This window comes from Malurus melanocephalus, unplaced genomic scaffold (genome assembly GCF_030028575.1).
Source record: "Malurus melanocephalus ecotype Western Australia unplaced genomic scaffold, MMel_1.1 scaffold_137, whole genome shotgun sequence".
NCBI lineage: Eukaryota > Metazoa > Chordata > Aves > Passeriformes > Maluridae > Malurus > Malurus melanocephalus.
Window position 1 is genome coordinate 1,143,430 of NW_026623369.1, and position 13,474 is coordinate 1,156,903.

Here is a 13,474-nt window from a genome sequence, read left to right on the forward strand (position 1 = left end):
AACCAAAACAAAACCAAAGCCAAAAAAACACCAAACCCCTGAACAAAAAGGAAAGTTAACATTTCTGTTATTCCTTCTATAAGAGGTTGTCAGGAACCTTGAAACAAGGGATCATTCGCAGATTAAACAAGAGGTTCAAAACCACTGGAGGTTTCTTACAAGGATCCTGATTTTTTCCATCCAGCTGGTGCAGAGATTTGTTGGTTTTTGTGTTTTCAACTTTGATTCTGTACAGAACCAGGTGAAGTGAACGAGCAAAAATGAACTACACACACACATGTTCACACCAACACTTACTACAGGTCAAAGCAGGAACAAATACTTTCTATGACATCTGCCACACTCAGTTGCACCAATGCTTCACACAGCAAAATAGGCCTGGAACATCAAGACATTTTTCTAAGATAGAAGATATTGTCTGGGAACTGGCTTGCAACAGTTTAGCAGCCATGGTGAGCTCCTTTTCCTCTACTCCTGAAAAAGCTGATTATGAAAGGGAAATATTCAAATAAGTGCTCTCGGAACATTATAACAGAATTCAAGTTTAGCTCATAAGAAAGCTGGCAATACTGAAACGGAATGACTTAGAAGGTTCTTCTTCTAAGACAGAAAATCCACTTGCTTATCCACAGATTTAAAAGATTTCAGCAGAAACAAATTCACCATGGTAGGACATTTCCAATTTTGTAAAAATAATTGTTAGTGTTTAAAGGCCCCATAGAGAGCACAACAGCTGAAGCAGGCTGTGACTTTTTGGCTGTCCACCTTCTCCACAAAACATTTTCAAGTTTGTTTATACGTTGAACTTAAACCCAAAAAAGGGAACTTCTGTTTGCAAACGTAGCTACTCAGGATGTGGCTGTAGTTTCTCAATAATCATGTGACCTGCTTTAGCTCTGTTTTTTAGACACTGCAGAAAAGCAAAATTCAGGAAAAGCTGGGTGAAACCGCTCTGTTGTCACAACTTCATAATGACCTTACAAACAAGCTGGATATCAGCCCCAAGAGCATTTCTTCTCTTATGTAAGTAATCTAAATTAATTGCTTTCCATTCTTTTTTAGAGCTTTTCTTCCTGAGCTTGATAGACTTATTTATTACCCTACTTAATTGTATATATGTTGTTTAAAACCTTTTTTTCCTGGGAGAAAAAACATATGTTGAGCCAGAGGAGTTTTCTGCTGAGTTTTCTAGCTCACATTTCCTACTCTGGGTGCAAAGGGGTCAGCTTTGTGCAGTCCAGGAGGCACCATGAAGTGAAACGCCTGCAGCTTTGCAGATGAGACGGCAGAGCTGCTGAGCACCTTGTTTGCAGTGTGCAGGAAACGGTGCTTGAGCGGAGTGCGAGGGAGCACTGACTGTGTGCATGCTGACTGCACGCTGATTTTGGGCTCTGCAGCTCTCCCTAAGGAGCTGCCATGCTCCGGACTCACGCAGATTCCAATGCTCCCTAAAGGGTTTTTTTCTTTTTCCCACAACCTGTTTCTTATTTCATGCCTRCCCATCTCCACTGTGTGCGGGGAGGACGCGGGGCTCATGGCTCGGAAGCCTCCTCAGGGGTCACATTAATACTGGCACAGCGTGGGCTCACAGGGAGGAGGGAGCTGGCAGCAGCTCCACGGGCTCCCGCCGTCCCACGACGTTTGACAGGGGGCAGGCACCACCCTCTGGTGGCAAAAGCCTCAGCTTTAACCTAACGAGCTCCTCCCACACTGCTCTGCTTGATGCAGTCACAGGAAATCTCCATCTCCACTTGTGGGAAATCCCACCAGGGCAGTTTGCCCACCCGAGACATTCAGACCCATTATTCCAGTTTGTACCCRCTGGATATCGCTCCTGCCTCGCCTTGTGCAAAGCTGAGCACAGATCTGTAGCAGCGCTCTGCCCTGCACGAACACATTCTTAGCATGCACACAGCAATTTGTTACTCCGAGTTTTTGTTGGCCCTTCAACCCCACTGCACCCTTTTACAGACACTCCCAAGACTCCAAAGGAGTGGGGACTGACCACCACACAGGATATAGGTGAACATTCTCTGAAATAGGACATTTCCCTAGTGACAGACTAGTTACGGCTCAGCAATCACATGGCACAAGCCCCACTAATACAACAGCTTTTGCCTAGAGCAAAGAGATGCAGGCTCGGGAGCAGCAAGATTCGGAAATAGATATATTGCATACAGATACCTAGGGAAAATGCCTCCAGATATTCACAGAAAGGTACAGGCAAGCTACATTCCTTGAGATTAGAGCTCAAAAAATTCCTGTGTCAATGTAACAGTTACTCCTGTCCTCATCCTAATGTAAAGTGAAGGATTTTGCCTCTGAGTTCCAGTGAAAGGACTCATTTGCTTGGATGGCAACAGTGCCTATATTAAGAAATTTACATATGGCCGGAAAAATTTTGCTACACTAAGTACCAGCCAAAGTATTTTTCATTTTTATATGTTGGTTTTCAGGAATGGTTTCCAGCAGGATGATTGCCTATAACCACTTTGTTGTCGAGGACATTCCTTACTTCACTCTGAAGTTGCTCAGATACCGTTCCTTTTTTCTACTCTGCCTCTGGGTTTTCCCAGATATTTGCATCCTTTCATATTTGCTGCCTCAATTAAAAATGGCACTGCAATGCCAAAGGACCAGCCATTATCTGCTGCAATGAGGAGAAATATGAGTTATTGGAGGAAGGGAGAAGAAAGTCAAATGGAAACAGGAGGTAACAAGCAAGGGGACTAAGGCAAGCGCTGTGTACTGAGAAGGACGAGGCATAAATTGCTGTTTATCRGTGCAGGTTGTGGTCGGGAGTGGTTTACAATTCCTAATCAGGTGCGGAAATGGAGCTGTCCCTGCTTGCTTATGCCCCGATTGCACCCTGCACCATTCTCCTCTGGCGAGGAGCAGTGGTGTCGCACGGAGCACAGGRACAGGAGCGCGGCTCAGCTGCTGCTCCCTGCCTGSCTCAGCTCTGCAGCAGCTCCGKGAGGGCTAAGCCTGCCCAGAGTCACACCAAAAACCACAGACTGGAGCTGCCAGCCCAGCGTGCTTATCTGCGGCCCATCAGAGCTCAGCACTGTTCTTGCAGCGGTACCCACGGCGGCAGAGGTGTCTGCRGGCGGCGGTGAGCGCTCACCCAGCCCGGCCCCTCCCGCAGCACATCCACGGTCCCTCTCTCTCCATTGCCCCACTGTAACCATCCATCCTGCGGTCTCACCTCCAGACTCTCCAGCCCCCTCACCGGGATGYTCCCCAGCGGCTGGAGACGCCTCGTGGTGCTGCCAGAGCCCCCGGGACCATCTCCATCGCAGCGGAACTGCGCTCTGTGCCTGAGCTGGCACACAGCACAGGGCAAAGAGCAGCCTCACTCGCTTCGGGGCGCTTTGAAAAATGATCCACAGATCACTCGAGTGTGGATATCGAATCCATCTGCAAGGCTCTTCCACACAGACGCAAACACTCTGCAAGTCCGGAGGGTCTGTTCAAGATGTGAAGAGTCGGTCTGTGCACAGTCAGAAATCCAGCACTGGGACTAGAGCCCTGCAGAGTTTAAAGCATAATTTCTGACCCTCCTGAACCAGGAGGTTTGTACATCCCCAAAAGATCTAAATTGAAGATCAAGATCAAACAGAAAAACGTGTATTTGAATTAGTTAATGCACCTCTCCACCCAAGAAAAAAAGGAAACAAACAGAATCCACTTAACAGTATCTTCAAAAGCAAACAGTATTTAAGCAGCATCCAGTAAATGATATTAAACCTTAATTAATAGCTTTTKAAAGTATGAATTGAAAAAATTCTCTCTAGTCTTATGGGTTTTCAGATATTCCCCTCCTTTTTAAAAAAGAAACCAATAATTTTATTTCAATATATTAAACTGACCTACATAAAATATTCCATGTAAAATATTATTTCTGCCATAAAACACATAATCTGTCACTGGTTTAATTCCATTAGAAAGCATACATTAAGGTCTATGTATTATGATCATTAGGATAATAAAAGTAATACAATATCACTTTTATTATGTTTGAATTTAAAACATTCTTCATATGAGCACAAAGAATAATTAAGGGGATGGAAGAAAGGGTTTTTTTTTTAAATTTATAATGAAATAAAATCACAGGCGAGAGCAAAGACTGGTTTTTAATATGGAAAAACAGAAGCTATGCTTTTAATGTGCACTCTGTAGCCTTAGACCTTTTTTTCTCTTTAAATTTCCTTATCTTTATAACTTTGATTTTGGTCATTTAGTATAGCCAGTATAAGCATAGATTCTCTCCCCCTTGCAACTCCTTCTCTGAGTGCTGTGGAGGTTTTGGAGAGAAAACATTTCTGCTTGCATAAAATAAGTTTCCAGATACCTTCATTATGAAGAAAAGTTTGCCAAGAAAAAGGACTTTCAGCTCTGAATTATAGTTCCCAAAATACATTTGCTTTAAAACTCAAGATTTTTTTTTAAGCTCTTCTCCAGATTCTTGAAGCTTGGTTTGTAATTTATTAAAATTTGGGAATAGAAATGTGATTWAGACCAGGAAATAAAAACAAATCTGTTGTAAGTCACCCAATATATCAGATTTTTTTGACATAACCATGGAAGCCCCAGGGCCCACACTCAGCTCAAGAGTTTCAGCAGTCTGAAAAGCAGACTCAAGATGTATTTCTGTAAAGATACCAAAATGCCTTGTTTTGGAATGYAAGGACTATGCTTCAARTTYAAAAGCAGTCATGTTTCTAGCRTTAATTTTAMAGGACAACAAATYCAACAGATCCCAAAACCYCAAGAAAATAAAATTATTTCTCMACAAAAGGTGGAGGAGAGGAGCTGGGACTTACAACATTGGACACCTTAGCAGTAGGAAAACTGATTGCATTTAAGACATTAAGATTCTGCTTGGGTTTCAGCCAGACGATATTCCCTCCCAATTCCCTGCTATGGCAGGGAATGCCAATGAAAAGATGTTGCTGTGTGCAAAGCAGCTGTGTTCCCATCAGGTGCCGTGCATACCGCGGCCAAAGAGCAGTGACTTCATGTTCTGCCTGAAGCATGAGCAGGAGACAGAAATTTAGCAGGGTGCTGGTTTAGAATGCAGGAGTCATGCCTGCCTTTAAAGCCTGYTCCTGGTCCAGGCACCTCCTGCAGCTACACAGCACTTACATTATTTGGAGCTCCTTGAAAAGACTTTGGTGGAAATACCTTGCACTGCAAAAAAACCACTCAAGTGTACATTTTTAACAATTTCCTATAATAACAAAGCAACATTAAAATGAAACATGATCTCTCCTTTTTCTCAATTTTTTTTTTAAATGTTGATTCTGTTTCCTTTATGAAGAATATGGGAATAAATTGTTTTCTTCAAAGCCTCTCCATTCTGAGGGCCTGCCCACTGTGAGCATCAGGTAGCATGGCTCAGCGGCTTCATGGAGAAGGGAAGAGCCAGAAGGTGTCTTTTCCATGGGCAGGGAACTTGGTGCAGAAGTCTCTGAAAAGGTTTTCTCTCAGCCCACAAAGTTTGCTTCCAAGAGGAAAAGACTGTCTTCTCTGCCAGCAATAAATCACATTCTGAACACTAGAACTACAGGCAGGATTGGGATTCATGTTTTCTGGAAAGGGGTCTTGGGCTATGCCATATCCTCCCTCATTAGCATGTCTTATTAGCTTTAGYGCATCTGTAATCTAGTTCTTGATTTATAGCAACTTCTCTTGTATAGAACCCTCTGGCTTGCAGGGAGGAAACAATGGAATGGAAACAGTGCTAGGCAACATTAAATTTTGGAATTGTGTTTTCTATTCTGGTCAAAAACTGGCACAGTGCAGCCACATTTCTAGGATGCCCTCATTGACACGACTGAAAACATTTCACTACTGCAGGAAGCCTTGGATTTCATCTTAAGATTTATTAGGACCAACTATCCCCTTGGAAATAGCCAGAAATGCCATTCTGTTCAATGTCCTAACAGGCTAAAATATTTCCATTGCAGATCTTTGGAGAGCAAAGGTWTATGCTTCTGGAAACTTGGAGGAGGAAATAGGTGAGTTCATGGTAAGGTTTTCACGTGCAGACAGGAAGTTGGATGCAAAATGACAAAACYGAATGTCCCTAGAAGATTTTGTTCCATTTTTAGGTGCAGAAGATAAGCATCTGATTGYGAGTTTGCAGTTGCCTAGTGCTTCAGAGTCCTGTGTGTGACTGACACTGTAAATTACTTTGAGGTCAGCATGATGTGTGTAGGGWGGACAGAGTGGAACTCAGATCCTGAAGACAGGCACTCTCCTGCCTGACGTGTGAAGGAGGACACTTAYGGACACAGTGATGCAAAGTCACAACATGGCTCATAGTGTGCACTTAAAAATCCTGCTGCTTCTTCCCAGCAAAGACTTAGAGAGGCAGAAGAGCTGGGCAGGGCAGGAGGTGAGGGACTGGGAGGTGGATACGTGCATGTGCAGCTGTGGGAAACAGGAATGAGAGGCTGGAAGGATACAGAGTGACAAAGGAGTGGGGATGGGGATTTTGCTTTCAGGGGGAAAAGTAGAGCTCTAGCTCTAAAACTCAGCTGAGACCTGCACACGCCAAAGGCTGAAGTTATCCATTATCATAAAACACCCTTGAGCCCCTCAGCCACAGACTCACATGGCTTCATGGTATGCAGGAGTTTGAAAGAGTAGACTCAGACTCTTCTCAGCTACCTAGTCTGGCTCAGCATTTATTTTTGGGGATGCATTCAAACTTTTTCACATCTGAAAGTCAAAGAATGTAATTGTTACTCAATGGTGTATGCTCACTGACTTGTTTCAATATTTGCAGATTACACGTACGTTATTATAGGAGTTACTCTGGGAGCAGTTCTAGCAATCGGTTTCRTAGCAGTAATAATCTGCATGATCAAAACCAAAATGATTGACAGTGTGTTTGAAGGTAAGGAAAAACCACTCCTGATCCCTTATCCATAGATCTAGCTCTCCTCATCTTCTGATACAGCAGATCTGAACCTCAGTGTTAGCAACTGTGTATGTATAATAGCTGTGGTTTTCCTATGAAGAACTATTTTAAAAGTGTCTGTATTTCTGGACTGCCTAAAATGCAGATTCAAATTTTAGTAAAACCAGCTCTGCTCTTTAGCCTCAAAGTTGTTTCTCATGATACCCTGGGGAAATGCTACAACCAAACTCAAACCAGCCAAAGTATTAGCCAAGATACAGCTCTGAGAAAATTGTCATGAGATATTCTAGCTGGAAGAATCAAGAAGGGCTTTAGGAAAGTTTGCGTGACACAACTAATACCAAAGAGCTTTGCCTCAGAAAGGCTGGCTGGATCTTTTCCAGCTGTAACCATGTACTCCTGGTTGCCTCCTCACAACTTCTGTGAAGGCCTGTCACCACTCTGTTCCTTGTTTCTGAACTAACTAACCACATTTTCCTCTTCTCACTTTAGAATCAGATGGCAAAATGGATAGAAGGTAAGAGTCAATGTGTTTTCTGTGGCAGTTTTGCACAACTTTTAATTTCTCTCTCTCGTTATGCATGATGCTTCCCCATGTTTGAATGATTGCACATAACACACATGGTAAACCTCTAGAGGACTGGGACACCTAGTGAATCTGCATGGGAAAAGGAATTTCTTGTAACAGCATTTTAACATTTCTGAAACATGCCAAACCCAGAAGGCTGAGGTTTTTTTTTTTTAATTAAAATCCTTCAAACACTTGCGATGAAGCTTCTTTTTTTTTTGTTTGACTATGTATAATAACAGCAAACTGTGGGTAAATGGCTTCCTCTAAGGATACTGGGTCAGGATCACAGTTCTGAGGACTCCCTTCACTGCARGCTCTCACAAGTCAAGGCCATGCAGCGATCGTTCCTGCTGGAAGAGATGCCTCTTTCCCCTTCACCTTCCTCCCCCTCAGCCAGAAAGAGGAAGGCCATTTTAGGGTTTGAGTGCCTGACCAGTTGAAGGGCAGAAGGGCAGTGCCAGCCCCCTTAGGCAATGGCCACTCTGCACCTTCCCCCAGGACAGGGATGTACACGAGCACAGACTCTGCACTGCCATTTCTCTGCTGGCTCACGGTAACCTACAGATGTGGACACTTTTCTGTGTCCCTTTGAGACATTTTATAAGTGACTAAAAAAATCCCAAACATTAATTAATGAGCATTCTCATCAAGTGAAGACAACAGCTGTATTYGAWGATCTCAGAAATGGTTTTTGGCCTSTCTCAGAGAGCTGGACAGAAGGATGTTCCCATCACAGCCATTCCCCATGAAGAGAGCACAGTATATGTAAACACTGAATTAAAGATCAAAGCAAGGACACCCCTTGCAGCAATTGCTTCAATGCTTTGTGTGCCCAACAAAGAAGGGCCCCAGTCCTGAAAAGTTGTTTTCCTAGGGAGACACTCCCCCAGCCTAACACTGCTAACTGGCACAAAATATTTCCTTTCTAGTAACACACCATTCTCTGACAAGACTGGCAGTTTCTGTGCATTAACCTAAAATAGATTAAGACTATGATAAGGTCAGAAGAACAAACCTAGAATACCTGGTAAACTCATGGTAGTTTCAGGGCACTATAGAGAGAGCAATGAATGGGAAAGTCATGAGAAAGAGCGAAGCCAGAACAGAAAAGCCAGAGCCCAGAGTCAAGAGAAAAGGGAATAAAGAGATGAGAGGGACAAAGACAAGAAGAGCTGCAGAAGGCAGTGGTAGATTTACTGCCTGGCTGAGATGCAGACGGTATGATCTATGAACTGTTCCACACTGGACTGCTCTAGCTCCCTTTGCTGTTTATTATGTGTCGTATTTTCCTTCAGAGACAGTCTGAACATTTATTATATCATCCTCAGATCTTTCTAGGGGATGTGACTGACTTTGTGGTGGCAGCAAAAATTTAACCACATTAATGGTGACCTTACACTGACCCCTCTGATGTTTCCTTTTCCCAGTCTACAGGCATTTGCTAAGAGGTAGAGGGAAGCTCCCAGTTTCATAACAAAATTCTGTTCTTAAGGCTGGAAGTGTGACACAATACACGAACATTTTTCCTTAGAGCCACTGACATTGAAAAGTGAGAGAAACTCTAATTCCACAATTTTTGGGGCAAAACTATTTATGTTAAAGATGATGCTTTTATGGCTAAGTAGAAAAAACCCAGAAAACCACCTCTTAATCAGTATACTTTTCAATTCTGCTGTGGTCAGAAATTTTCTAGCAAATCTTTGTTCTCATTCACTTCAGGACATCCAGGTATTACTCTGGTGGGTCACTGAGGGATTCTATAATGCTGRTATTAATCTGTGGAAACTGTATAGCCTTCTACTGATCGTGAGGAAACCTCCGGTGGTAAAAATACTACCAGAGCCATAGCAAACATTTAAAAATGCCCCTAGTAAACTAATCCTTAGTAGGATTTATTCAGGTCACCAGAGAGACATATGATAATTAGGTCTAAGTTTATTTTATCTACTTGCTTCAGTTCCCTAGGGAATTCCAATTTGTGGAATTTTTAGACCAGTGGCTTGTCCTAGAAAACCCTCTGAAAAAGTGAAGTCTATTATCTGAAATCACCAGATTTACTCCAAGCAGCCATATAGCCATCCTAACTCCCTCAGGGATAGGCAAACTGAAACCCTCAGTGTTAATCAAGGCACCATTCCTTTAGGATTGGAGAGCAGAACCGGCAAATCTTCTGCAGGCAACTTCATTTTCTACTTGACCAGTGATGATTATCAATGCTTGTTCAGGAAAAAAACAAACGTAGTCTAACTGATAGAACACTCAACCAAATTCACCTTCAGACAAATTTTGGTATAAATTTCACATCACTATTCCCACAAATGCCTTCAGCCACTCGGTATTTCCCTAGCTGGGAAACACCCTGAGTGGGCATCACCTGGCACTGCACTTTCACAGCTGAGGGAGTTGCTCAGTTTGTACCAGCTGAAGGCCTTATTGCAGATAATCATCCTCTGTGCCAGAACCCCAATTAGCTGGTGCTGAACCCACCAACCCACTCCAAGAACAGATTTTCACTAAAATCAGGAGCTATTTGGAAGGAGCCTCCCTTCATCATTTCCAAAATACTTAAAACACAAGTGTTTCTACAGCCACATGACACTGACAGCTCATTGTGAAATAATTAACAGCATTTACCACTTTATTTAGTCAGGTACATAACATTAAGATTTAAACAATCAATTCACAATGGGACRCCCTTAAACTCAATGGGATATTTACTAACACTTGAGAAGAGAAAGGCTTGAGGCAAGATTCTGTCAGCCAACAAACAGTAATTTAGATGTCAACTGACAATTATTTAATGTCCTCTTTTTTAATTAATAGCTCATGTCAGTATCAAATGCCATCTTGGTGTAAGCTTGGTAAATTATAATGCCTAAAAATTTCATGCAAGTTTAATGTATTCATAAAAATGTCTGGGCACATTTAATGCTGGCAATATTTTGAGTTAACTACAGTGCATGTCAGCCAGATTTATTTTGACAGGAGACAAAGAAAGAGACATACAGAGACAAGGAGAAGGGTGGAGAGACAGAAAATGTTTACTAAAAGGGAAAAGGTACATATTTGAAACCTGCTGCAAATGAATCTGTTGTCAACACATCCTGGGCAACATCACACACAAAATTCCCCATGACACTCACTGGGTTCTACACTATTCCATGAAAATCACTCAGGAGAAAACCAGGTTTTAAATGTAATACACAAGTTCTTCTGACATTTGATGGAAGAGAAGAGGAGTTTGGGAGCTGCTTGCCCAGTGTATTGGTGATTTTCTTTGCCTACCCTGAGCTGCATCTTAGATAKTCTCCTGTGTTTTCCCTCCTGACTTCTAAGGGACAAACTTCTCCCTCCTTTCCTAGACTGTGCTCGAGAAACACAGGATACTTCTGAGAATTGTAGCATTCTTTAGGTGAATGGAGGAGGTCTTGGAGTGYTACTGCACCTYGAAACCCTCTAATCTGTTCTAAAARWSTCTAAAAACAGTACAAYAAAATGCATAGGAAGTGGAAYAATCTACTTTGAAAATATAAACATCAGAGATGGATGGCATGGGAAAGACTAGGTTTGGGCAATCRTAYRCAGGTTTCAATGCTRAGCTGCAGTTTCAACTATCAGAACTGTGGCAGCCTCAACATCTGAACCAAGAGTCTTTTTCCTCGCAATTTATCATGTTCAGGTCTGAAGCCTGACAGGCAGGGACAGTGAACAAGATCTGATCGAAAAACATCCTGCAAATAATATTCTTCAAACAAGTTTAAAGTTAGATAGAAAGACAAACACCTTGTTTTCGAGATGAGAACAGATCTTTCTGATCCAAATAGTCCAACTTGCTCTATAACACTCTGAATTGCAGAATGCATCATTTAACAAACAGGAAGCCGAAAACACAGAGATGAGTCCCACCACCTGCAAATGAGAGACACAATCTGTCATCAGAGTGAGCTCACTAATAAACTTAACAGGAGATGTAGTTTTGATGCTAGAGTGGGTACTTGAGAAAGCCACAAGTCAAGTGGGAAACCTTTGGAAGATGGTCCCATAATTCACAAATCAAAATCCATAAATAAATACTGAAACTGAAAAAAAAGAGACTGGATGAATGGTGCACAAGGGAAAAGGGTCAGTGTGGAGAACACAAGGAACACAGGATGCTGGGCACTGAAATGCACCGCAGGCACTCAGAGTCTGTGCCAGCTATTCACAGGTGACATTACACTTTCAGCCTGCAGCCCAGCAGTGAGTTGCCTGCATCTATCTCTACTCTCCTAAAACAAGYCTGTTTTTTCTTTTCCTCTCCCAGGAATATCCCTTTTAAACCCTGCAGTCAATTTCATCTTTTTGTACCCGTAGCAGACCAGTCATGAATATCCAGCAGAATCTTTGACACCCCTGAGTGAATGGATTCTCTTTATATCCCTCAGTTATACCCTAAGCTATTCTTTCACTTGCCACTCTTGTTTTCCCAAGCAGACCTCCAYAAGGTCTTTCATTCTGACAAGCAGTTATATTCTACAGAGTCCAATCATCAGATCAACAAAGTTTTTGTAAGTTGTTAGTGGTTTGCATATAAGGGAAAACAGAGAGAGCAACAACACAACCTCTMCAATGACCCAAATAAGCCTTGCAAAATCAGTCACAAATTATTCCTTTTTGGTCTGTTTTGGCTGCAGAGCCTCTATTCACATTGCCACCATGGCCAAAATCCAGTAGTGAAGAACTGTTGGGAGAATGGGAGTGGAAGAGTYCCAGGATACATCAGAACAGGCCCGGTTCCTTGCTCAGCACTGTAGGGATTGATGGGGATTGATGGGCTGTTGATAGACTCAAGGCTGCATTCTCTGCCTTACGTTTCTCCAGCAGGCATTCTGGGAACTGAGCTTAATGGAAAATATTTTAAAGCTTCACAAATACCATAATAATGCATGCTATTGTAAATAAACTATGAGTAGAGATAGTCTAAACCACTCCAAGGGTGTGTAAATGTTAAAAAATAGGCAAAAGCTCGCAGCAGAAATGTCCTTCTCAACTCCTTGCACATATACATTTGCATAAACAAAATGTCAATACCCATTCTGTGTTAGACAATAGACACCAGTGACTAGAGCAATAAACTGGTTTTTCTACCAAGTTCTGTCACTGCTCTGTCTAGCTGAACTTGTTCTTCTCAACAACCTTGGACAAGTCACTTGCTCAGGTTACCCCTTCCATAAAAAGAAATTAATCTTTTTATCACACACTTCAAAATCAAGGACATTAAGCTTTGCACTGTGCTAGGGACAGAAGGCTTCTAAAAGCAGCACTAAGACAATCTGTAGGCTCTCAGCTCCCTTAGCATCATTCCTGGATTGACAAACACACTGTATACAGACACACAGACTCCCCTAAAGACAGTTTTATATATATACACACACAAACACACACACACACACATATATATATATATATATATATATATATATATACACACAGACACATACATATGGCCTGAATTGCTAGGGTGAGATTAATTCATTAAATCTGTTTCCAGGACACAGCATACTTCTCTGATGCAAGCTACCAGCTTGATGGGCAGAGCCACACCACTTCTGGCTATTTTTGCTCCTCTCTGGCCACCCTCCACATTCCCTGGGAGGGCATCTGGCCCAGGATGCCTGTGCTCCTCTTGGATCTGGGGACTGCCTTTGTGGCTGACCTTTTCACAGCTGCCAAACAGGGAAGAATCCTTACTCCTTCCTAACCCTCTGCACAACTGTTTGAGGGAAGTCTTGAATAGCTCTAAACAATTTGATTGTAGGAGTTGGTGCCAAACCTGCTGAGAGAGGAGAATGCTTTCCTGGTAATATTCAGACACCTGTCAGAGGCAATTCCTTCCCCGGCCATCGTGGTCGCTGCTGGCAAACTTGCTGGTGCAAATGATTCCAGCAATAAACGAGTAATTCTACCCTTCCCTGGAGCTGCTGCAAGGCTGG

General features: G+C 42.6%; 1 protein-coding gene across 1 annotated transcript in view; it reads left to right on the forward strand.

Moving 5' to 3' along the window:
* The window catches only part of TMEM273 (transmembrane protein 273), a 17,990-nt gene that overhangs the window by 1,612 nt on the left and 2,904 nt on the right, over window positions 1-13,474 (forward strand). Inside the window, exons 3-6 of the mRNA XM_057371011.1 lie at window positions 908-1,023; window positions 5,973-6,023; window positions 6,797-6,907; window positions 7,424-7,448. Coding sequence (XP_057226994.1) covers window positions 908-1,023; window positions 5,973-6,023; window positions 6,797-6,907; window positions 7,424-7,448 — 303 coding nt within the window. The remainder of the gene's footprint in view (window positions 1-907; window positions 1,024-5,972; window positions 6,024-6,796; window positions 6,908-7,423; window positions 7,449-13,474) is intronic.